Source organism: Falco naumanni, chromosome 2, assembly GCF_017639655.2.
Source record: "Falco naumanni isolate bFalNau1 chromosome 2, bFalNau1.pat, whole genome shotgun sequence".
Lineage (NCBI taxonomy): Eukaryota > Metazoa > Chordata > Aves > Falconiformes > Falconidae > Falco > Falco naumanni.
In genome coordinates, this window is record NC_054055.1 from 2,812,524 (window position 1) to 2,838,116 (window position 25,593).

At 55.0% G+C, this 25,593-nt stretch overlaps 1 protein-coding gene across 1 annotated transcript in view; it reads right to left on the reverse strand.

The window, feature by feature from the left end:
* Positions 1 to 25,593, reverse strand: part of DCHS1 (dachsous cadherin-related 1) — a 55,816-nt gene that overhangs the window by 9,635 nt on the left and 20,588 nt on the right. The window contains exons 3-15 of the mRNA XM_040584269.1: positions 19,861 to 20,049; positions 19,516 to 19,747; positions 18,238 to 18,474; positions 16,845 to 17,864; positions 16,451 to 16,638; positions 11,450 to 11,546; positions 11,116 to 11,273; positions 8,243 to 9,077; positions 7,689 to 7,928; positions 7,081 to 7,206; positions 6,580 to 6,789; positions 5,149 to 6,012; positions 4,541 to 4,654 (exon numbers count right to left, since the gene is read on the reverse strand). Of these exons, the coding sequence (XP_040440203.1) occupies positions 4,541 to 4,654; positions 5,149 to 6,012; positions 6,580 to 6,789; positions 7,081 to 7,206; positions 7,689 to 7,928; positions 8,243 to 9,077; positions 11,116 to 11,273; positions 11,450 to 11,546; positions 16,451 to 16,638; positions 16,845 to 17,864; positions 18,238 to 18,474; positions 19,516 to 19,747; positions 19,861 to 20,049 (4,510 nt within the window). The remainder of the gene's footprint in view (positions 1 to 4,540; positions 4,655 to 5,148; positions 6,013 to 6,579; positions 6,790 to 7,080; positions 7,207 to 7,688; positions 7,929 to 8,242; positions 9,078 to 11,115; positions 11,274 to 11,449; positions 11,547 to 16,450; positions 16,639 to 16,844; positions 17,865 to 18,237; positions 18,475 to 19,515; positions 19,748 to 19,860; positions 20,050 to 25,593) is intronic.

Consider the following 25,593-nt stretch of genomic DNA (forward strand, 5'->3'; position numbering starts at 1 on the left):
AAGACCTTTAAGATCATTGAGCCCAACTTTAAACCCAACGCTGCCAAGTCCACCACTAAACCATGCCCCTAAGGGCCACATCTACACATCTTTTAAATACCTCCAAGGATGTTGACCCAACCACCACCTTGGGCAGCCTGTTCCAGTGCTTGAAAAGTCACGTAGCTGCAGCTATTAGTCTAGGTCAAATCCTTACAAAGACACTGCAGGAGCTGCCAGCAGTTCTTCTGCTATGGGTCTCAGGACAGATATCCATTATTGTCCTCCTGAGCCACTGTGCACCTGGAATTTTGTAATGACAAGCTATTGCTGTCCCACCCAAGAAGGTGGAGGTCATCCCAAAAAATACACTAAAACAGCTGGCAGCATTCCTACAGGCATACACTCAAATCTAATAAGGAAGAACAGTGCTCCTGTGGCTGAGTTCCTGCCTTGGGGAGTCCTGCACAAGCCTCACTCCCTCTGCAGCCTGTTTCAGCATCTACATGCAACTATCAGGTGAAGCGGTCAGGTGATAGGGATGTGGCATCAGGCACCTAGAACAGCTATGTGGCCTTGGACGAGCTCAGCTTCTGTGTAAGAGCTCTGCTGGCAGCTTTGGATGACCATATGAGTTCCAGTGCATGCAGCTGAAACCAGGCCATACATCCGGGAATGGAAAACACAAGATTACAGTTACCAGCATGGCAGCCTGGTTTGGAGAATGGCTGCATCCTCACCTCCTGCAAGGTGGTGAGGGCTGGGAGCTGGCTGTGCTCCCTTGCCCCTCTGGCACCATTTGCCACAGTATGGGGCTGAGGATGCTCCTGTGGCATTCCCCGGCTCTGGTCTTGTCCACAGTGGGCACTTTGGACATTGGAGCTCTCCAATGCAAAGCTCCCACACAGCTCCTGGGGACATCACCTCTGGTCCTCTCTGGAGAGGAGATAATCCTGTGGGTGGCTTGAGGATGGTCATGGACTGCTGCCATGCACTGGTCCAGTGTCACAACAGAGCTGAAGGACAGGGGCCCAGTACAGCACTCTTTGGCAGCTGGCAGAGGGCAGGAGAGCAGCACTGTGCCAGTGCCCTTGGCCTCCCTCACTGTGGTGCTCCAGCACTCCATACCCAGTTGCAGCATGCAGTCTCTTGCCCTGGGAGAAAGCAGGGCAGTATCTCACAGACAGGCAAACGGTACTCAAGGAGGGACACGTTTTTAAGGGAAAAATCCTGTATTCTGGGGACTCTGCCCAAGGAAAATGTTTCCTCATTGTGATGAAGTGTACTGCCACAGCAACCAAGATGCAATGCAGGTGCAGCCAGGGTGTCCCCAGGGTTCTGATAATCACTGGCACACACAGCTCGAGCAGAGACAAGACAAAGGGATGCAAAGGGACTGGGATCACAGGGGGATGTGATACTGTGACCCCATAAGGCCTTGCTGCAGCACAGCATGGCAGCTTGCCATGCAGGCCAGTGTCACAGCCGCACACGGTGTAGCACAGCCCTGCTCACAGTACCTAGGACAGCAGGGAGAGGAGTCCTCACTGCATGGCTGACCTCAGAGGTCTCAGCCTCCCACAGTGGGGAGCATGGTCCCTGCGTGCAGGGTCTGGCTGCAGACCTGAGTGGAAATGCAAGGAGAAGGAGAAGTCTCTGTGAGGACTGTTCCAGCTGCGTTGTTGGCACTGGGTTTCAGGTGTGAGCTGCTGCAGTGGTGCAGGGCTGCACCAGCTCTGCTCAGGGGCAGATCCGAGCAGCCCCCGTTCTCACACAGCCTGGCTCTGAAAGGAATGGCCGGGACAAGGCATGGCTCTGGCAGCCCCATGGGCAGCCTGGGAGTCACTTGGGGTTGCTTTCACCCCCAGGCTATGATGTAGACTTTGGCTGAGAGACCTGAGTACACATAGGAGCAGGGTGACTGCTGGCTCAGAGATCTGGGTGCTGGCTTAGGGACCAGACAGAATTAGCCAGGGTGCCACCCTGTCAGCCCTTCCTTCATGGACACAGCAGCTTTGGCCAAGCTCCGTAGCTATCACACGCTTACTTCTGAATGGCAGCTCCAGACAGACACGCTCCTTTGGCAGTGTGCAAAGGCTGCTCGTTTGGAGGCAGCAGCCCCTGGGACTGGCAGCACGCGGGGAGCTGTGGGTGCAGCAGCTCTCCACAGTCAAAGAAAGACCTCTGTGAGCCCGATTGGTGTTTTAGTACACCTGCCTGTTGACTCTGGGTTTCCGGAACTGCAAAGTACCAACGCCTGAGCTCATTTTGGGATTGGGGGTTACACTGTCTGGGTGCTGGCATGCACAAGGTGACAGAAGAATTGTGGTCAGGCTGTGCATATAGCTTTGTTGCAAGGTGGCATTGGGCCCTCTGGGACAGCCAGGGTGCAGGCAGTTCTGCAGAGGCAGCTCAGCATGGTGCTGGGCCAGCTGCCATCATGCAGGGCTGCAGCAGGAAACCCGCAGCTGTAGCTCAGGTTCCTCAGGAGTCAGTGGGGCCATGCCCCACTCGGGGTTGGGACCTCCTTCGTGAGATACGGTGTGCTGGTCCAGCCTCTCCACGGTGCTCTCAGTGCCCATGCTGTGGCTTGCTTGCAGAAGCAGCACGGTGCAGTGAGTGGCTCACAGTGACACCAGGGCGCTGTGAAGCCTGCATGGTGGCTGAGGGGATGTGTGCTAACACTGGGCTGCCGCGGGCACTGTGATTTCAAATGGGTACTTGTGCATGGCTGAGCATTTCCCACCATGCCTGTGCGCAATCTGCAGTGGCCAGTACTTTATCATGGTGCCAACGGAGGGCCCACTGTGCAGTACCATGGGTGGCTCACAAGGACCTGCAGAGCGGCCATGGGCTGCAGAGGGCACAAGCAGTATCAGAAAGATCTCTGCCAGCCTGGGATCCTGTCCCAAGCCCAACCATCTGGCAGGCACAAGAGAACAAGGGTTTTAGAAGAAGGTCCATCTTGAAGTCTGGGCTCTGAAGACCAACTTTCTCATATCATAGAATCACAGAATCACGTAAGAGTTTGGGTTGGAAGGGACCTTCAAAAGTCATCTAGTTCAACCCCCCTGCCATGAGCAGGGACATCTTCAGCTAGATCAGAGCCTTGCTCAGAGCCCTGTCCACCCCGACCTCAAGTTTCCAGGGATGCGGCACTGACCACCTCTCTGGGCAACCTGTGCCAGTGCCTCACCACCCTTACAGCAAAAAATTTCCTCCTTATATCTAGCCTGAAACTACTCTCCTTTAGTTTCAAAGCACTCCCCCTTGTCCTACCACTACAGGCCCTACTATAAAGTCCGTCCCCATCTTTCTTACAAGCCCCATTTAAGTACTGAAAGGCTGCTCTAAGGTCTCCCCGGAGCCTTCTCTTCTCCAGGCTGAACAGCCCCAACTTTCTCAGCCTGTCCTCACAGGAGAGGTGTTCCAAGCCTCTGATCATCTTTGTGACCTCCTCTGGACTTGCTCCAACAGGTCCATGTCTGTCCTGTGCTGAGGACTCCAGAGCTGGACACCGTATACCAGGTGGCATCTCTCCAGAGTGGGGCAGAGGGGCAGAATTACTTTCCTCAACCTGCTGGCCACATTGCTGGGGATGCAGCCCAGCATTCCGTTGGCTTTCTGGGCTGTGAGTGCACATTGCTGGGCCATGTTGAGCTTCTCATCTACCAGTACCCCCAGGGCCTTCTCTGCAGGGCTGCTTTCAACCCCTTCGTCCCCCAGCCTGTGTTGATACCAGCTGTTGTGATATCCCCGTCTCTTCCAAACTACAGGGCAAGCACCAAACTCACAGCAAGGCACCCCTCACCCTGCTCTCAGCCAGGCTTTCCGTGATGCCGAGGAATGTACGCCCCTTCAAAGGCTGCCCTCTGAAGCATGTGGTGCAAACAATGCCAGCTGGCCCAGTGTCACTGGGCAGCACCCTGCAACCTGCATCGCTGCTCTGCCTGTGCCTGTGCTACCAGCCACCCACAAGCACCACTGATGTGTTCAGCACCTGCTGGCTGCTCAAGAACAGTCCAGTGCAGAGGGAAGACTCCGTTAGAATGCCCACTGGACAGTGTGCGGTTCCCTGTTTATTGTCACCTGTGGGACTGCACGGAGACAGTCATGAATCCGCACCAGTGCTGCAGTCACAACAGCTACATGCACATCAGAGAACAAAGCATGGCAGTACAGGTCCCTGGCTCTTGAGGCCCCAACACAGCATGTGTCACTTGGCTGAACTTGCCATTTGAGGCAGGGACTGCAACCAGATTGCATCTTAGTGATGGTCCTGGCCTCTGCTAACTCCTGAACCGGGCCTAGGAGGTTTTTGGGGAAAGGTCCAGTTAGGGGGGACCAAAATTGCGCTGGGAGCTGTGCTAACAACCTCTGGACAATGACAGGTTAGTGTCCATGTCTAAATGCTAACACTATTTCATTCACTGGTATACAGGTGTAGACTGTGCTCCTGTGCCTTTGAGGGGGCTCTGAGCCTTGTGATAGCTGTGCAGGCACTGGCAGAGCACAGGTGGCCTCCCACGTACTACTTCCCCAGGTGGTCTCGGTGCTGTACCTGAAGTGGGCTGAATAAGGAAAGCATTCTTCTCGTTGCCGCTGATGATGCTGTATGTGATGCGTCCAGAAGATCCCCCGGTGTGCATAGCTTGGATGCTTGCCACAGCAGTGCCTGGAAGAGAGAGAAACACTGTGAAGGGGCAGCAGAGTCTCAGGGCAGGGCCCAGAGAGGGTCAGGGTGGTGCTTGGGCAGCACGTGCTGTACCACAGCAGCCCAGCTCTGCCCAAGGACGCTGCTGCCAGAGGAAGCGAGATCTAATGGTAACTTTGGGCTGGGAACCAGGATTCCTGTGGCCTGTCCAAGGCCCCTCTGTAGTCTCACTGTGACCCCTGCAGACCTTCCAGGAGTAACTGGGCACCTGTCATTGCCTACAGTGATCCAAACACCCTGAGGCAAATGCACAGGGATTACCACCCTGAACAGCTTGGGCACCAGTCACAGCCTGCAGTCCCTTGGCTCTATCCAAAGCATAATGGGGCTTCCCAAGACCCTGCAGTGCTCCCTGGTTTGAGTTTTCCATAGCTTTGCCAGCCCAGCACCCACCTCCCGTCCTGTTCTGTCCCAGTTCATCCCAGCACTTGCTGGTCACTCTGCTCGGCGGATACCTGGGGCAGCATTTTCTGGCAGGGCCACATCACTGGTGCTCCGGGGAAAGCGCAGCCCCCAGTAGGGCTCTTCCTGCAAATGGATCACCACCACACCAGTAGAGGAGAGTGCTGGTTGCCCCAGGTCTGTGGCCAGGATGAAGAGTGTCCGCTGGCGCTGGCTGAGTGACCCCAGGGGCTGCAGCAGTTGGATATCCCCTGTGTAGGAGTTGATTGCGAAGGCAGAGTTGGGGGTGGCAAGGCGATAGAGGATGGAGGCATTGGCACCTGCATCCCTGTCCTCTGCCCTCATGGTGGCCACAACCTGCTTGAGGGGTGTATGGCGGGACAAGTTGACGGTGAGTGGGCTGTGCAGGAAGGCAGGGGCATGGTCATTGACATCTCGCACTGTGACCGTGACACGCACAGCTGCACTCTTGGGCTCCCATGGTGCTGAGTCCACAGCCTTGGCCAGGAAGCTGTAACTGGGTTGGCGTTCCCGGTCCAGCACCTGGGCACTTCTGATGTGCCCACTCTGCGGCTCGACCTGGAACATGCCAAGTGACTCATTGCCCAGGTAGTAAGAGACCTGCCCATTGGTGCCCTCGTCAGGGTCCTCAGCCACGAGCTGCAGCACCAGGGCACCAACAGGCAAGTCCTCTGGCACCTCCACCACGTAGGTGGGTTGAGCAAAACCAGGTGCATTGTCATTTAGGTCCAACACCCGCACGTTCACTGACATGGTGGCACTGCGTGGGGGGGTGCCATGGTCCTGCACCACCACAGTGAGGCTGTAGGAAGCAACTTGCTCCCGGTCAAGAGCACGTGCAGTGGAGAGGACACCAGAGACTGGATCTAGACTGAAGTCCTGCCTGGGGTCTCCATCTGGAAAAGAAGAGGGAATAACAAGACTGCATGACTATAACTGGTACAAGGAAGGACAGCATGAAGTCCGTCCCATTGTGACCTGGCAGGGAGGGCAGAGTGAGCTGTTCTCTGTAAGGGCCCAGTGAGATTGAATCTCGTTGGTCCAGGGGTGTGTATATGTAAGAACTGACTCCAACAGCTTACAGGCCAGTGCAGCTGCCAGAGGGAGCCCCCAGATAATGCATGGCATGATAACAGCAAAGACGTCTCACTTCGCAACCTGTAAATTCAACAGGTCAGACTAGCCAAGAGAGGTATGGAACTAGTCCAAGCCTAGGGAACCAGGCAAGAGCCTGGGGAATGAGGAACTGCAGGGTGTCTAGATCTTGGGGTGCACTTTACTGAGGGCAGAAAAACTAGAAGGCTGAGAGGTGGCAGCAGCTACACGCGGTTTGGAGCAGGAGAGAACTGAAGCGGAACACGAACTGCCACGGTTGATGCTTCGCAGAGTCATGGGCAACCCAGGGTAAACAGCCCTTACCTACTGCTAAAGAAAGAAGCTACAGAGCTCCCTGTGCTCCTCACCTGCCACATGGTATTCCAAGCGCCCATTCTCGCCTCCATCAGGATCGGTGGCCCGCAGGGTGTAAAGTGCCACAGAGCTTTGGTTCTCAGGGACCTCCACAGAGCAGGACTCGCTCTCTAGGTGTGGTGCATGGTCATTCTCATCCCCCACTGTTATCCGCACAGTTGCCTTGGAGAGGTTGGGGGGCAGGCCACCATCCCGTGCATAGACTGCAGGAACACAGCAAGACCACTGCAGCTTGCCCTCCTGACTGGGAGCTGCTATCAAGGCTGTCATATGCAAATGCCCAATCACGGGGGCAGCCAGGCATGGGATCACTGGCTCTCCTGCATGCTCAATCTACCCAACAACCCTATTGCCCCACAAACCCCCATCACATTGCATGGCCTCCCCTCCCTGCAATACTGCCCTACCCCAGCAGCAGGGAGCACCCATCTGCCTCCCCTGTGCTCCCTACCCCTACGCTGCTGCACCCCTCTCGCGCATCAGCACAGCCCTACCCATCAGCACGTGTTGCTCCTGCTCCTCGCGATCCAGGGCGCGTGTGGTGACAATAAGCCCCGTCTGTGGGTGGATGGAGAATGGCCCCCCAGAGAGACCCCCATAGGACACCTGCCCGTTGGCACCTGCAGGGAGGAACGCGGTTTGAGGGCAGCCCAGCAGTGACCCCAGAAGCCTCTTATTTGGCTCACAGCCCTGCACCTCCCTCCTCCCAGGCTTCCCACCCAGGAGCCACGAAGGCTGTGGGAGAGGATGAGCTCACTCCCTGGCAAGTAAAGCTGGGGCAGAGGTGTGTGGTGGAAGAGGTCCTCGCCCAGCCCAGCTTATAGAAGGGAAGATGGGCCAGTGAACCTCCAAGGAAGCAGAGGAGCTTGGAAGAGAGGCTTAGGGAGCAGAGGGAATCACAGTCCCTGTTCTCATTCTCAGCTCCTCCCAGGATTCAGCCTTCATCTCTTATCTCCAGGCCAGGTGATGATCCTTCCTTCCATGGTCATCCAGGCTCTCCAAACCAGGTGGAAGGAAGCAGAATGCACCCACTTCTGGGTGCTGCATCTCCAGAAGGACCCCTGAACAAACTGGGCAGCTCACCCTTGCCCTGCATCCTCACCCAGGTCCCGGTCCGTGGCCAGCACCTGCAGCACAGGGCTGCCAGCTGGCAAGTTCTCCATGATGTGTGCTTCATACTCAGGTTTCTCAAAAGTGGGAGCCTCATCGTTGACATCCAGCACCAGCACGGACAGTAGCTGTGTGGCGGAGCGGCGTGGGAAACCATGATCCGTCGCTATCACGGTCAGGTTGTGCTGTACCACCTCCTCCCGGTTCAGGGCCCGCACAATGGAGAGCGCGCCTGCAGACACAGGGAGACTGGCAAGCTGGGACCACATGGCACCAGGGCAAACTGTTCCCAGGACAGAGCTATTGCAAGGCTGCAGGCACTGCAGTGAGCCAGGGACAGCCAGGTCTCGAGAGAGACAGCAGTATCATGCCAGCCAGGTGCTATGCTTGGGGCTCTATGCACCCCGCAAGTCTCCTCCTCTGGGTTCCCCAGCCCATGCCCTCCTCCTGTGCACCATGCTACATCCCCTTGTGCCCCTGCACCCTCCTCAGTCCCCGTGTTCCCCGCATCCCTGCTGCGCACCCCGCACCCCCCTGGGCCCTCACCAGTGCTAGGGTTAAGGTGGAAGCGGCCGTCACTGTTGCCTGCTCGCAACGAGTAGCTCACGCGTCCATTCTCTCCCAAATCGTTGTCCTGGGCCACCACATGCAGCGCCACAAACCCCGTTGGCTGGTCCTCCATGACGCTGACAGCAGCAGGTGAGAGGAACACGGGCGCATTGTCATTCTCATCAGTCACAAACACACGGGCCGTGACAGCCGCCGAGCGGCGCTGGCTGATGTTGCGAGCCTGGTCCGTGGCCTCCACCACCAAGAGGAAGGAGGCAGCAGCCTCCCGGTCAAGGCTCTGGCGGAGGGTCAGCAGCCCCGAGCGGCTGTCAAGCTGGAAGGGAGCCCCGGAGGGCTCCTGGTGCAGCAGGGCATAGCGCACCTGGCTGTTGGGGCCCACCCCGTCCCCGTCCAGTGCCTGGAAGGTGAAGATGGATGAGCCAGCCTGGGCATTCTCGGGCACCACGATGGTGATGGGGTCTTCAGGAAAGGTGGGTGCCTGGTCATTGCAGTCTTGCACGTGGATCTGTACCAGCACTAGTCGGCTGGAGGGATAGCCATGCTGTGTGTCCTCAGCACTCACCTGAAGCACATGCCGTGCCCCAGCTTCATAGTCCAGCTCCCGGGCAGCGTAAATCTCCCCTGTGACACTGTCAACCACAAAGGTGCCATCCCCACCACCTCCTACCACTGTGTAGGTCAGCTGTCCTCGTGCAGGAGCATCTGGAGGTGCCACCGAGCCAATCACAGACCCTGGCCTGACCCCCTCAAGAGGGTGCAGGGTCAGCACAGTGGCATCAGGCCGTGGAAGCACCCGGGAGGATGGCAGGACCTGTAAGGAGAGGCAGCAGTGAGGGACACATGCCAGGGTGCTGTGTGCCAGGAGGTCCTACTGGGGAGCCAGTGCAGAGTGGGACATGGGGCCTGCAGGGAGCAGCTGTCGGGAAGCAAAGTCTCATCTATTGTGGCCTAACAGATGAACAGCAACCTGAGAACCTGAAAAACACACTGAGAACAAGCACGGGTTTTGACAGGGTGAAAGACAAGCTTCACCGGGAGAGTTAGGGTAGGTAAAGACAGACAGAGCTGCTGACTGGGCAGAGGAGGCTCAGGGGGGATCTTGCCAAATACAAAAACCTGAAGGGAGGGTGCAAAGAGGACAGAGCCAGGCTTTTCCCAAAGGTGCCCAGCGCCAGGACCAGAGGCAATGGGCACAGGCTGAAACACAGGAGTGTCCCTCTGAACACTGGGAAACACTTTTCACTGTAAGGGTGACTGAGCACTGGCACAGGTAGCCCAGGGAGGTGGTGGAGCCTCCATTCTCAGAGACAGTCAAAAGTCACCTGGACATGGTCCTGGGCAACTGACTGGATGTCTCTCCTTGAGCAGGGTGGTTGGATAAGATGACCTCCAGAAGTGCCTCCCCACCTCAACCATTCTGTGAGTCTGTGATTGTGTTAGACACTGCAAAGGCAACAGACACCAGCAGAAAAAATTGTGCAAAACATAAGCAAGAGTGGGAAAGATGAGAGGTAACACTCATCCAGATGAGAGATATAGAGAAGAAAGATTATCCAATATTACCCAAAGATACTGGATTTAATTTGGGGATGAAGTGCACCTGCAGATGGGACAGAGGATGCATGAAAAGCCACAGTGTTATCTGAAGGGAAAAAAAATATGTTGAAAAACTCAGTGCACTCATGTCAAGGAGCTGGGGAAAAAGAGAATACAGCAAAACTGTCAGCCCAAAGGGGTATCAAAACTCGCAACTGTCAAGCAAATTGCTACATTATAGGGATGCCAACATGCACTTCAGGGACAACCTGCTTGCCAGCCTGGCCTGAACACTTTGAAGGCTGTAGAACAACTTTAGTGACAAGAACAGTTACAGACACGGCATAAAAAGGAAATGGAATAAAATGCATTGTGAAATGGCTAAAGGCAGATGTGCCAGGCTAACACCTCTGCTCTCCTCAAGGGCAAAGGAAATGCAGTGATTCTAACTTGCCTGGGTTTTAGCTGGGCTCTGATGCACATGGGAGATCACTCATTACACTGAGAAAAGGCACAGTATGAGTGTGGCTGTGTGACAGAAAGGACTAGAAGACTGACTGGCTCAAGGAAAGCCATTAGCTGGCCTTTGCAGAGATGGCTCTTGGTGCTGGTATTTGCTTTTGACAGATGCAAGGGCACAAGAAAGCTGAGCACATTATGAACTTGTTGACGATGTTAGAGGGCACTGCCAGCACAGAAAGCAGCAGAACGTCAAACAAGGAGAGTCAAATGGCTTTGGGAACTGCAAGAGCAGGGACAGAAAGCTGTGGAATGGTGTGCTGTGAAGGTGCCTTAACTAGGGGGAAACCGAAGTCTCTGCTGTAAAAGGAAGCTCATTACTAACAACAGAGAAAGGACTTGGCTGTCTGGGCCAACACACCAGACAGCAAGTGCCAAAGTTATATGGACATGAAGAACACCCCGCATGTCAGGAATGCTGTTTTCAATAGTTGCTGGGAAAGATTAATTTGTCTGTGCAGGGGACCTCTGAGGTCTTCTCTGCAACAGCATATCCAGGACAGGGTTTGCTGTCCAGGAAAAAGACAGAACTGCTTACTATTAATGCTGTTGACCACTTTACAAATGAGAACACACACAATGGCAGACAGACCCACCCCTTCCCATCCCAGGTTCTCCCCACACAGATTTTAGGGCTGGATCAATAGCTGAGCAAGGGCAGAGGGTGCACTGGGATGAAGGCAGTGGAGGGTGGGAAGGCGGGGAGGAGGGCTGCCAAGTAGCTAGATGGTGTTCTCCAGGACGCGAGCAAGGGATAGATGGTGCAGGAGAAGAGGAGCAGGGGTGCTGGATACCTGAATGCGAATGATGGCTGACGTACTGCGAGGTACCGTGCCCCTGTCACTGGCTGTCACAGTGAAGATGTACTCGGCACGATCAGATCGGCGTAGAACTGTGGCAGTCCGCAACTCTCCAGTAGCCATGTGCAGTGTGAAACGCTCTGCCCAGGCTCCTGCAGAAAGAAGGTGAAATGCTGCAGGAAAAAGCAGAGAGGAGGGAGGGCAGGGAGCAGGTTGGGATGGAGGAGGGAGCACGGTATGGCAGAGCTTGGGCAGTGGGCACCCATTTGCCCACAGGGGTGATGGCTGCAAGGCTGAGAGCACCATCAGTCAGTTCTGCAGCTCATACCTATCAGTGAGTAGATGATGGTCCCATTCTCACCCTCGTCGGGGTCCTTGGCCTGCAGGGAGGCGACTAGAAGTCCCGATGGCTTCTCTTCCAGCACCTGTAGCACAGCCCAGGGAGCAGCTGAGTGGCACAGGGCACCCTTCAGACTACCCCCCCAAAACCCCGAGCATGGCACAGGATCTGCACCTCCCTACAGCAGCTGTGCACCTCACCCAAGGCACAGATCCTGCAGCAACACCCACAGGCTGTGCCCATAGCGAAGCTGGCAAAGGGAGTTTCTGCCATGCCAGCCCTCCTCCCATACCGCCCTGTTTAGCAACCAGCTTAGCGGCGCTGGGGCGTGCTGCAGCAGTGAGCTGCAGTGTGATGGTGGGACACCATTTCACTCCTGTTATGCCTAAAGCCTCTACAGCTAGGTAAACCAGGGCTCCACCACCGTCCTGGTTCTTTCTGCCCCCCAACAGACACCTGCAAAGGTGTGAGCACTGACGGGCTCAGAGGCCAGTCACTCTGGGAATGGAAGATGACTTTCTCAGTCCCCACCAGCCAGCCCAGGGAGGTCTGCAATCTCTGGAAATGCAGCTGGCAGCTCTTCCTGGGCTTGGACACCCGGACTCTTAGGGCTTTTCCCTTCTCTCTCTTGTTCCTAGCTAGCACTGCTGACCACCTGTCGGTAGGCACTTAAGAACACCATTTTGTGCCAGTGCATCACAGTACCATCAAGGCATTAATTACGCACATGCTCCACTAATCCCGTATTCTCAGGTGAGTTACCAGCCTCCTGACAGAGACCACATGTAACAGCATTGCATGCAAGCACCTTTCCCAGATAGTTACGGAAATGGACCCATCCCCATTACTGTCTCTCACCACCTGTCAGTTTTTGGGATTACCCTCAGCAAACAACACATGCCTGCTGGCTGACCTGTCTCTCCTCCAGCACAGACTCCTTGCAGCCACCCACACCTGACGGGTAGGGCAGGTTCTCCACTTGGCACAAATTCTGTGGTCCCTTCCACACCAGAAGACATCAAATTCACATCCTGAAGCTACAGACCTCAAATGCACATCCTATCAGCACATCCCACAGTACGAATCATCCTCACAGATCTAGCTGTGCTAGGTGACCTCTGTGTGGTACCACTTTAATGCATTCATGAAAAAGACAAGTGGAATCAGAGCAAGAATGCAAGGAAAGAATCCCAGGAAAGAAGCTGCAAGCTCCTGAGAGGAGGCAAGTGTTAATGCTGTTGCACAAGCTGCTGGCATCACGCTGGTAGCGCTCAGGGAGGGGAGACGAGAGGAGCTGGCCTTGTTTAGCCAGGCCAAGCAGTGATGTGACTGCACTTTGTAAACACTGGGGAGAGGGGAGGGAAATTCCAAGGAGAGAGAAGAGCTCTTTAAGCAAAAACACAATATTGGCACAAGAACAAATGAGTATAAAGTGGTCAGAAATTAGTTTAGGCTGGAAATTAAGAGACGGTTTCTAACTACCAGATCAAGGAATCTGGAACAGCATTTCACAGCAGCGATGGAGGCAGAGGACCTTCTAAATATAGCTCAGCTGTTTATGAAAAGGAGTGTCTGCGTGGACACCTCTGATTGGGGCCATGCTTAGGGGGCCCCTTCCAGCCCCTCCTCTGTAACAGGCTGGGGCAGAGCCTGCCCCCCATCCTGTCCCTAATCGCCCCCCATCAGGATACAAGGGGCTCCTGCCTCATGTGCATGGCCGCACTTCTCTTCCACAAGGACTCAAACTCCATCTGGGGAAAGCAGTGACTCAGCAGAGGAGTTCGATCTGCACAGGCTCCATGTACAAATGCCATCTCAGATGTACAACCAGACGAATAAACAGCAATCAAAATAGTCTTGCTTCTGCAAAAACCTCAGCTTTAGTAAAACTGCTACCAGGCAGACTTGTCCAGGTCAGGTGTCCACCCTCCAAGAAGGCTGCTGCAAATACCAGTTTGGTCCAAAGATCAGAGAGCCACCTCGACCACTGGCCTAGCTCTGACAGTGGCTGGCAGTGGATGTATAGAGAAGATGCAAGAAATAGGGTATGTATGGAATAATCCTTCTGTGAAACCTTCCCAGCTTCCAGCAGTCTGTGGCTAAAGTCACTTCCTGAGCCACAGATCGTATTTTTGTTCAACAGCCTTTGATGGATTTTTTTCTTTCCATAAATTCATCTAGTTTTGAACCCATGTAACTTTTGGCAATGATTTCACAATTTAATTATGTTCTGCATAAAAAAAGTACTGCCTTTGTTTATTTGAAACCTGCTGCCTGGTCATTTCTTATGAAGCTGCCTGCATAGGTCTTGTGTTGTGAAAAAAGCAACTTCTAATGTCCCCATGACTTTCTCTGTGCCATTTACTGCACACCTCTGTTATATTCCTACAGTTTCTTCCGTGCCAAAGAATGTTAAATTACTTTCTTTCTGCATGGAAACCATTATCTGCTGAAGATCACATTAACATCCTTTTCTGAACCTTTTCTAGCACTACTGCTTATTTAGTAGAATGGAGGCTGGGCAGAGCGTGTGTGCGGAATTTGAGAGGTAGGGTAATGATGTTTTCTTTAATTCTCTGTTCCTTTTCTAATAAAACTCAGCATTTGACTTGCCTTTTTGAATGCGGCTGAGCCCTGAGCTGACATTTTCACAAAGCATTCATGGTGACGCCCCAATCTACTCCTTAAACTTCCATAACCAGTTCAGAGCCCACCACTGTGTAAGTGAAATTCATATTGCTGTTTGCCATCTGTATCACTTTCCAGTTAGCAACCGTGACTTTCATTCCCCATCTTCTTTTCTAATTGGACAGTCAAACAAGATCTTTCTACAGTTCTTCTCAGGGAGCCCTCACCTTTATTACTATGAACACTATGAACAGATCAGTAACATCAACAACCAACCACCTCTTCCGGAGGACATATGTAAGCACTAAATAGCAAGGGCACCAGCACCAGTCCTAGGCACCCACCAGTGATATCCCTGCTCTGTGAATACAGACCGCTTCTCCCCCTCTTTGCTCCCTCTCCCATTTCCCAGGGATCATTCCCTGGGAGGATCTATTACAACTGCAGTTCCTGGTAGTACTACTGCAACCACCTGGTCCTGCCAGTGTGCTACCAATGTGCTCGACAAGCGCATCTTGCAACCCGGCACTGGGAGATACCCCTCTAGCTGATGCTTAAAGCAAGGTGCCCATACAGAAACCTCCCTCTGCTTTGCCTAATGAACATTGATATGGACACTCCAGTGAGCAAATCTGCAATAAATCACTTGAGCGTTTATCATTCAGGTCTTACCTTCCCCTCCAAGCTTTTCTTCTACACCTAAATCATGATTAACAGCGGCCTCTTCCTCTGCTTCACCCTTCCCTACCTGTGTTTCTAGCAGGAGAGCTTCAAACCACAGTGCCCCAATACTTGTTTCGTTCAGAACTGTCATAGCATTTACCTGCCTTCAGGACTCTAAATCTGTCCCGACCTCACTCTGTTTCCCGCAGGATGTGTATGCTTTTGTGGTACCTTTGTATGAGAAGACACCTCCCAAGCTCTAGCAGGACACTCCCAGCATTTCACGCCCCCAAACACTGGAATCAACTGCAGAACCTGCTGTGCAAGTGTGTGGTGGGTATCCCTGCCCCAGAGAGAGGACACTCAGCAGGCTGCAGACACGCAGTGTGAGCAATGCCATTTTGCAAAGCCTGTTCAGTCACAGCCTCAGCAATGCCACGGCTGGCCCCTGGCCTGCAGGAGAGACTCAAAGGCCAGAGCCCTGCTCAGACAGAGGACAAGACTAACTTTGCCTTCCTCTGCCTCCACCAGGCCCTGAGAGACGCCTTCATCCAGGCCAAGCCTTGACAGTTTTGCAAGCCGAGACTGCCAGTTGGACATGCAAGAAGGCAGCTGGGCAAGGGATGGCTGCAACCTGTAACAGGAAGGGAAAAAGCAATGAACAGGGAAGGTGTGACTGGAGGTGCAGTGTCCCCAGGGTCCTGTGCTGATGGTCATCCAGGCATGGCAGTGACCTGCCAATACAGTCCTGCCTGCTCTGACCTGCCTCTGGTGTGCGGCTCAGGCAGGACCTGTGACAGACAAAGGCTGCCATCACTGTGATGGTTTTAAACCCAGCACAGCACAAGTGGCTTTGAGAGCACTGCCTGAAGCACAGCAACGTGCAGAGCAAGCACATCCTTTTGGCTGCAGGTTCTCCTCACTCTGTGCAGAGGAGATGAGGACGGGGCTTCTACTGCTGCCCATCCTGCTCCACTGTGGCCAGCACCACTCGCCCAGCTCCCGCGAGCCCTCACCACAGGGGCTACAGCCGAGCAGATGCAGCCAGCTGGGGCTGGGGGTGGAAGGTTGGTCCTCACCCACTTCTGCTGAGCAGCACAGACATAAATCGGGTTGCAGCACACTCAGTGCCCGCATGACTGCTGCCACCACACAGCACTGAGGGGGAAGGCTGGCCTGGGACCCATAGCAGATTCTCAGAAAACCCTTGTGAGTGCAAAATCCAGCTGGGCAGTGCTTTCTTGACCTCCTAGAAAGCCAAGTGGCTATACCAAAATTCCTGAGACCTAGATGTTAATGGCAGCCCATGCTTCTCTGCTTGCCAGTGTCTTTCACCCCTGGCTCTGCTGGACCAGGTTTCGGGCTCCCTTTCGCTTTCCCTGCTTGCAGACGTGTGAGCCAAGAGCTTCTGCCTGCTGGTCAGTTCTATTGATCTCAGAGCCCTGTGCAGTCCTCACCTGCTCTGTGCACAGGGTTGTCTGCATTTCCCAAGGACATGACCAGTCGTACCACATCTCAATCAGATTTACCAGACTGTCCTGGCTGCTGCATAGATGCAACTTGTGCCTGCTTACCTCCCACCCTGAAACTCGGCTGGGTGCCCCTGCCCACTCCATTTGCCCCTGCAGAACTGCCTGTCCCCAAACCCAGAGGCTATCACACCCCTGCCTCACCAGGGCTTCAGCCTGCTGCCCCTACCTGCACGGGTAGCTCCTGACCACTGGCCACGTGAAGAAAAGCAGGAGCATTGTCATTCTCATCCAGCACAGTGACATAGACGGTTCCTGTGGCACTGCGGGGTGGCGCTCCCCCATCCTGCACGATCACCAAGAGCTGGTAGCTGGACTGCTGCTCCCGGTCCAGGCTATGCTTGGTGCTGAGCTCCCCTGCAAGGGAGAAGTGGGGACACAGCTCAGCCCAAAAAATGCTTTAGAGAAGAGCCTGTGCTCAGGTATGTTGCTGGGGAGCCCAGCACCACAGAGGGAGGAAAAGGAGTATTCTTTTGTGGCGCTGGCCTGGCCCGCATCACTTTTGACCTGCCCTGGACTTTCTCCCCAGCCAGCCCCAGCCTAGGAAGCCAAAAGTCTCTCACCTGTCTGTGTGTGGATAAGGAAGTTGGGATCGTGCTGGAGCAGGCGGTAGGTGAGCCGGCTGTTCTGCCCAGCATCCCGGTCACTTGCCATCACCCTTCCCACACTGCTACCAGGAGCCTGATTCTCAGGAACAGTGAAGAAGTAACGCTCCTCACTCAGCCGGGGGCTGTTGTCGTTCTCATCAGTGATGCTGATCCGTACAGTGCTGGTGCCTGTTTTCCGGGCTTCCCCCCCTGCACCACTGCCTCCTGCTGAGGCCAGCACCGTGAGCACATACAGGTCCCGTGTCTCCCGGTCCAGTGCGCTTTTGACATACAGCCAACCACTCTCAGGCATGATGCCAAAGCTGGCAGCATCCCCATCTGCACGCAAGTGGTAGGTAAGGGTCACGGATTCTGCATCGCGTGCCAGGGCCCGCACCTGCAGGAAGCGGGTGGAGACGGGCACACCTTCCTGCACCTCCACGCGGTAGGTGAGTGTGTCGAAGATGGGCCCATTGTCGTGCTCGGCTTGCACGTGCACCAGCAGTGTGAATGTGGAGCTGAGCTGGGGAACACCGCCATCGCGGGCCATGATGGCCAGCCTGTAGGCTGCACTGGCTTCATACTGCAGGGCCCCGATCAGTCGCACCGCCCCTGAAGAGCGCTCCACGCTGAAGGTGCCATCACCTCCTGACACCAGCTCAAAATACACCTGACCATTGGCACCACTGTCACGGTCCTCGGCCTGCAAAGTGTACACTGTAGTCCCAGGTTCTGTGGCTTCTGGCAGCAGAATGGAGTCAGAGGGGGCTGGGAACACCGGCACGTTGTCATTCACATCTGACACAGAGATCTTCACGCGTGTGTTGCTATAGGCAGGAGGTGAACCACTTCGGGCTTGGACATCCAGAACGAGGACTGCCTGGGACTCATGATCAAGAGGCAGGCTGGTGCGGAGCTGCCCGGAGGCAGAGTCAATAGAAAAGTAGCCATGAGGGTCCCCCGAGGAGATGGAATAAAAGATGTCATCAGCATGACCTGTGGACAAGGAAACAAAGACAGGAAGAACTATTTGTGTACCCAGCTCACCTCCTCAGCCCCCTGCAGACAGCAGCAGCATTGGGCAGCGCTGCCTGCGGCAGACTCTGCTTGGGAGGCGTACAGTGGCACTGTGTACATGTACATGTATGCACAGATACACGTGTGGAAGTGTGTGTGTACACACACGTGTAAGCACACATGTGAGAGCATGCACTGAGCTGACTGACAATCGCATGGCTGCACATTCGGGTATGTGTGCCCCTGTGTGTGCGCAGAGCTCCCAGAACAGGGTTGCTCTGTGAGGAGCACCTGCTTCAAGATGACGCGGGGACAGGAAAAGTGACTGTGTATGAAAGGGACAAGCTCATACCTGGAGGGTTCTGGGCCCGGACAGCTCCCACACTGGCACCCTGCAGCATGTCCTCAGGCACTGTGAAGAAGTACTGAGCTTGCTCAAAGACCGGGGGTGAGACTGTGCCCTCCACGATGCTGATGTTCACCTGGGCATTTGGCTGTGCCTGTAGGCCCCCACCATCTTGTGCAGAGATCACCAGCTGCACCAGGGTGTTGGCTTTACCACTCAGCGACCATGAGAGGGAGATGACACCTAGGGAAGAAAGCAGCTCAGAGGGCACTATGCCCGCACCCCTGCCTGTATCTGGCACCAAGGGAACAGGCCGGACCATAAGCTTGAAAAGGAAGACCTAAGGGGACAGTCAACAATGCGTGTGTGTTGCAGGGGGGAGGTCACCATGGAAGAACCGGAGTAAAGAAGAGGAGCCCGCCTGGGAAAGCCTCCCCAAATCCCCCCTTCTCAGTCTCAAGCCCAGCCCTGAGCTAAGCAGGGGTAAGGGCTGGGGGCAATAAGCCAGAGGGCAGGTCTTGGGACAGGGGAAGGAGTGAACAGGGCTTCCCCTGCGGGGTGCAGGGTCACGACACAGCAGGTGGGGTCTGGGCTGCGAGGAGGCTCTTGGAGGAGACACAGAACTGAAGGACCATCCGCAACAGGCCCTACAAAGGAGGTGGCCCTGCATTAGGATGGCTGGTTGGCCTGTCTCATCCCAGTCACATTCTGGGAACCTGGGGACCAGTGTGGAGGGACCCTGATGCCTGTGTTGAGCACAGGGCACCTTCTTGTTCTGCTGAGAGACCCTGGCACCACACACCCATGCACTCACCTCTCTAGCAGAAACTGCTCTGGCTTTGGTGGCCAAAGCAAGGCAGAGCAAATGCAGCCAGCGGGAAAGGTGGGACTGAGCACAACAGAGAGTCACAGGGATGAAGAGTAAAACTGAGCAGGGGAGGGGAGGGAACAGGGCAGGGACAAGGAACTAAGCAGGATACAGCCTGATGGGGCAAAGCAAGCAGCATGCAGGAGGAAAGGCGCAGTGAGTCACGGATGGGGAATGAAAAAGAGGAGGGAAGACAGGACAAGTGAGGAACAGAGCAGGGGGCAGAAACAAAAGGTCAGAGACTGAGTCTGGGAAAGGGCAGGGAAGATGTGGCAGGGAGAGGAACAGATGTATCCTGGTGGCAGATTGCACTGCTGAGATGACCAAGCACTGTCCCTCAGGCTGGTTTTTACACCTGCCCGCATCCCATTGCTCTGAGTGCTGCCTACTCTGGCTGCCCTTGAGCTCTCTCTCACCTGTGTCCTTGTTGAGGGCAAAGAGAGGGGGTGAGTTTCCCAGGACAATGTGGTAGGTCACTCTCCCGTTGAGCCCCTCATCCTTGTCGTGGGCAGTAACACGCAGCACAGCTGTACCTGGCATGCTCTGCGTGCTGATGCTGGCGGCATACTCCAGGGGGTAAAACACTGGCTGGTTATCATTTATGTCCTCCAGAAAAACTTTCACATAAACCATGGAGTTCAGGCCACCCTGTGGAAGGACCTGATCAGAGACGGTGCAAAGAGCAGGGGCAAGAACAACAGTGTCCCCTGCACAGTGCCGAGACAGCAGCATCGCATCCCCGCGGCCACTCCAGCACTCACCCCATCAACAGCAGTGATGGTGAAATCATAGGCAGATGTGCCCTCATCACGATCCAGAGGCTGCACAGTGCACAGCTGCCCCGTGTGCTTGTCGATGCTGAACTGTGTGGGGACAACACTGCCGATGCCAGAACCAATGGAGTAGGAAAGGGAGCCAAATGTGCCGCTGTCTGCATCTGTGGCTGTTACCTGGATGAGGGAAGGCACTACATGAACAGGGCTGGCATCACAGAGAGGACCACGAGCCAGCCCCAGCCCATCACCACCACCTCCGCAGCCCAGGGCCGCCATCTGCTCCGTGGCCCACAACCACTGCACAGTCCTCAAAGCTGTCCATAGTCAAGCAGACCGACAGTTACTGGCTCAACCCTGCGATCCCCTGTCCCAGACAAGCCAACACTCCCTCTGCAGCCCTCCCTGCAAGAGGACAGGGTGTCCCAGGGCTTCAATGACTGCAGACAGTGTCCTGGGCACTGCTGCAGGCAGCTGTGGGGCATCCCAGGATCAGCCCATGCTGGCCTGGTCCCCGTGACGGGTCACAGAGGTGGGGGAGCACAGAGCTGAGACTTTTAAGAGCTGCACCCTGCTTTTCTATCTACAGTGCTGCCATGGGTCCCTGCATCACCAGAGGTGCCTTATTTCAGGTGATACCTCCCTTCTTGCACCCCTGAGGCAACATCCATGGCCCAGGTCAACAGACTTGTCTCAGCAAAGGAAAAGGTGCAAAAGGAACCCTCAGCAAAGGGGGTGCAGAAAGGCCAAGCCTTACACAGATGCCAAGGATCTAGCAGCCAAGCATCCCCCGTGCATCCAGCTTGATTGGCCAGCCAGGGACAACCTGCACCTTTGCAGAGCTGACTCTCTGCTCCTTCTCTTCTGCAAAGACACTTAAGACAAGCCAGGAAGAAAAACAGCTCCCTTGTCACCATGACCCTGCCCCTAGAGCTCTGTACCCAGCAGCCCTGGGCTAGCCAGGGCACATGAATTGCATTAGCAGTTACAGATGCAGCAGGAGTATTAAAACTGCTGCCTGCTTGCAAGGCTCCAGTTCCTCCTTGGGCTTCTTGCAGAGCTCGGGTCAGCAGAAAATGGCTCCTTCCCCTTGACCCCAGCATCACTGCCCATGGCTCATCCACCAGCTGGGAGCTCTGCACAGAGAACAAAGCTGGAGGACGGAGCCAGGAGGGAGGCAGCTGGGCCAGGCCTGGGTGAAGTGGAGTTCAGTCCTCGTCAGCCACAGCTCCTCCCAGCAGCAGCGCTGGGGCCTCGGCTCCCGTGAGCGAGAAGCACAGGAACGTTGCATGCACGCCAAGGAAAGGGCCCAGCTGGGGGCTGCAAACAGCTCTTTCCTTCGGGCAGGGCCCCTAACCTGAACCACTCGCCCAACCATCAGAGATGCAAGGACAACAAGAGCACAAAGAACAGCTGGGACAGGGAAGCAAAACCAAATCAGGCAGAGGGGGGGCCTCTCTCCCGCCCTAGACCATACACTCTTGCTCTGCACCCCAGGGAGGGGAGGCAGCACCTGCGGCACATCCTCACCAGCTCTCCTGCCCCACTGCCCGTGGTCTAAGGGGATGCCTGAGGGGAGAAGCTGAAAGCACACCAGCACCATGCTCCCTGTACAGAGTATTTGCTCCCCAGCCCTGCAGCAGCTGCCAGAACTGCCATGCAACAGGATCCCCCCCTCCCTGCTCCCGCTGCAGAGCACTCAAGAACCACAGGTGCCATGACAGCAGCCCGGCCACTTTGGGAAACTGGACCCACCTGCCTCCCCCCTGAGTTCAACATCATCCGTCCCTCCTGCCCCAGCTCCCTTTGCTGTGGAGCTGCTCATCTGAGTGCAAGTCTGACCTCGCTGACATTGCTGAAACCTGTATTCAGGTTGCCTGTACTCTGGCTCCATGTGGGATGTTATTACTGGGGTAACAGCCCTGTACCGATACACTGGACTTGTGTGTCACACCTGGGTTTCAGCTGGTAGCATTCTCTACCACTGTGGCTGGAAAAGCACCTGAAACTGGTGAGCTGCTGCAGTGACTGGAATAAGCATGATGGGGCAGATTAATAACTTTTTTCCTTCAAAATGAACTGCTTATCACTCTGAATGCATGTCAGCTGCTTTTACACACTGCTTGTACAGCAACAAGCTCTGCAGCAGAGTAAAATACTTTCCTTGGGCTCCTTGGGCCAAGGCTTCTGGTGCTGCCGTAACAGCCTCACTTCCCCACCTTAACCATCCTCCGACGGTCACCATCCTAAGATACGCACAGGGGAAGCTATCTGGAAATCCAGGTTCTGCCATAGGAGCTGGGTCAGATAACAGGAAAAACAGATGAGGTCTCACTGTTTTGCAGTACAGCACCCTCTCCCTGGCTGCTCCCTAGTATCCAGGGCCATCTCCCTGCAAGACTGTCTCACGGAGCCAGCAGTCTGGCATCAGAGCCAAACCTAGCTGCAGCGCCAGGGCAAGGCAGCCTCAGAAAAGCTCCCTGCTCACACGTGCCTGGTCCTCTGCCTCCCCACCCTGCTCTGGGACGGTCTGTGGACCAACAGTCTAACACAAACCCTGCCTGTATGAGCCCACACAGGGTCCAAGGGAGGTCATCCTTCCTGGACGTGTCCCACTGCTACACCAGCACTGGGAGAACCACTATGGGAGCCTTGTGCCTGGTCCTAGTCTCACTTGGAGGGGTGGTGCTAAGCTAGTGCCCAGAGAAAAGCCACAGGAACAAGAAAACACCTGAAGGAGCAACTAAAAGCATTAGCTCAGCATGGGGTGGCTGGACAGTTTGCTTTGCATCTCTGCCACTGTGTGGGGAGAGCGGGGCTGTGGCTGGTGTACCCCCCAGCCCGAGCTCTTCTGCCCGCAGGCAGGCAGTGCCTGCAGACCACTGATGTCCTGTGTGTGCGTTCTGTGGGACGGGCTCTGAAAGGCAGCGCAGGGTTTGATCAGCCACTAGGTACAGCTGTCACCTCAGCCTAGCTGGCACGCGTAGCTGGGACCCACTGCTGCAGACTGCAGAGCACACACAGTCTGGGACATGGTGCACATTTTTAGCTGTGGGGATAATTAACCACCAAAAGGGCTCATCAAGGCCTGTGGTGAATTTGCCATTCCTGGAAATTTTTAAACCAAGTCTGGATATTTTTCTAGGAACTTTGCTAGAAGCTAATCCAGGGCAGCCCTGGGCTTTGCATTTAGCACCCATCCCAAATCTTGGATCAACAGCTGGTTTTACTGTAGCTTACTTATGAGCGTCCTGATGTTTGCCTGAGAAATAAGAGGGAAATGGGGCCAAGCTGTCTATGGGACAGCCCAGGAAACACTCCATTTAGGGTTGTGCAAGGCCTGCTGCTTGAATATATGGGAGCAGGAGTCAGAGCTCTGAGCCTGAATGGAGCCCCTACAGCACCCTCACCTCTTACTTCTTTGAACATCCTGTAGGGCCAAGACTGACTGTTCCCAGGAGGAGCTACGTGAGTGGAGAGAGAAGGAGAAGGCTGTGGATGGGAACACGACCCCTGCAAGATCTTGCAGGGTCAGCATGCAAATACAAGATGTGGACGAAGCTGTGGGGTTACCTCATCTGCACAGGACACCTGCGCAAGCTCACAGGATCACCACGGATATACCAGGCACAATGTGCAGAGGTGAAGTACACGCTGTGTTTCTGCCCAAGACTACAGGCTGTCCAGCTGCAGTTCCAGATGCCAAGAACAGGAGGGTTCACAAAGTGCAAGTGCAGGGAGACTCCCCGCACTGGGTGAAAATGTTCTGTGCTGTGTCGTGAGACAGCAGTGATGCCAGAGCCTGGCACTCTCTCCCTATATTGGGACTCCAGAAGATGCCCTGTGAGGCAGGGAGTGTAGTGACCCTGGAACTCCGATATCAAATCCACGTGTTCCCATTCACAGACCCAGCAGTGAGAAGGAAGCTATGGTGAACCGTTTCTATGGTTCATTATGTCTCTGTTGAAGACCTACTTCTAATCACTGCTGCTACCCCCGTGTCTGATTCTAAGGGTTGATTCAACCACTAAGGGGTGGTTGTTCTCAGAAACCCTCTCGGTATTGGTATTAGTGGGTGAACCAGGCAACCCATCTGCTTTCTGGATAAACCAGCTGCACGGTCAGAGTGTTTTCTGGCCTGCAGCTTTCCTGCTGTATCCTGCAGGACCGCATCCTCCAAAGGAAAATCCTTTGCGATCAGGAGATAATGGCTGCATGAATGCAGCCTGCTATTGCATATGGGGTGTGTAATCAGCTCCTTGGTCTGGAAGAGAGAGGGAGACAGATTCAGGGTCCTGCAGACCACCCTGCTCAAGTCCAGAATCAGGCCAGGGTTTCTGAGCAGCACAGGGCCAGTGCTCCCGCCTTTCAGCCTTGCTAAGATCTGCTTGGCTGCAAGCATGGTATTTCTCTGGAACCTGCTGCAGCTGTGCACAGCACATGGAGCATTACTCTCTCTCCATGCCTTGTCCTCTCATTCTGCCTACAGCATGCTCCCAGGAGAGCCCAGCCTTCACATAGCCTCACATAGAGCCCACACAAGCCTAGGGCAGCACCGGGGTCCCCAGCACTGCACAATGTGCTAGAGATAGACAAGCCAAGCCTGCAACAGGCTACTACACCTCTCCCATGTCCCACAGCACACCCCGTCCCTAGCTGCCTCCTACCCACACAGCTCTACCATGTCCCAGGCCCCATACAGATGCTCCCCCATGGGCACTAGGACTGGCGCCTTTCTCTTGTCACCCCCAGCAACACCTCCATCGCCTCCCTGTATTGCCATCTTCCTCCAACACCCCCTGTCCAGGATATCCCCCGGGCCACGCAGTGGTGCCCCACAGTTCTGCTGAGGCTGTGCAGAGCTGGCGCCTGACCATGGACTGGAGAGCATCACCTGGCCTTGAGGTGCTGGGTCTTCCTGCATGTTTGCCTTCCTCCCTGCAGGGCAGCAAGCAGGCAGTGCAGCATGGCCATAAACTGTGTCGAGCAAAGGGTGTGCTGGCAGTGCTTGGGTTTGGGGCCAGCCGGAGCTGGTTGCTCTCCAGCAGTGCAGGGTTCAACAAAAATGCAAAAATGTAGAATTCCTCGCTTCAGGGCACTGCAATATCGAATTATATATATTCAGAAAGCAACTGCCCACGTTCACAGAGAAAAAGCCACTAAAGGCTTTAAACACAAGGACTTCAATGCTGGGCCAGGAAATCCCTGAGCTGAAGCTGCCAAGGAGGCAGAAGAACCTGAGGGAAGCCTCTGGATCATAGTATCAGCACCAATTTCTCAGCATCAATTTCTCAGGCTAACCAAGGGTGACGCACAGCTGGGTCTGCTGTTCACTAGAAAGGGAGAACTGGCTGAGGATGTGTAGCCTTGGCTGTACTGACCATGAAGTGGTAGTGTTCAGGATCCTAAAAAGAGGGAGGAAGAGGAGTAGCAGAGTACGGGCTCTGGACTTCAAGCTAGACTTCAGATTATACAGGGAACTGGTAGGTGGGAGGGGTCCTATGGGAGGCAGCTCTGAAGGCCAAGGGAGCTCAGGAAAGCTGGCAAGCCTTCAGGACAGCATACTCCAGGCACAAGAACAGTCCACCCCAGTATTCAGGAAAACAAGCAGACGTATCAGCAGATGGCCTTGACTAATCATGGACCTTAGCTGCAATGCGAAAAGGCAGCATATGGGAGGTGGACACAGAGGCAAGTTACAAAGGAGGAATTTATAAATAT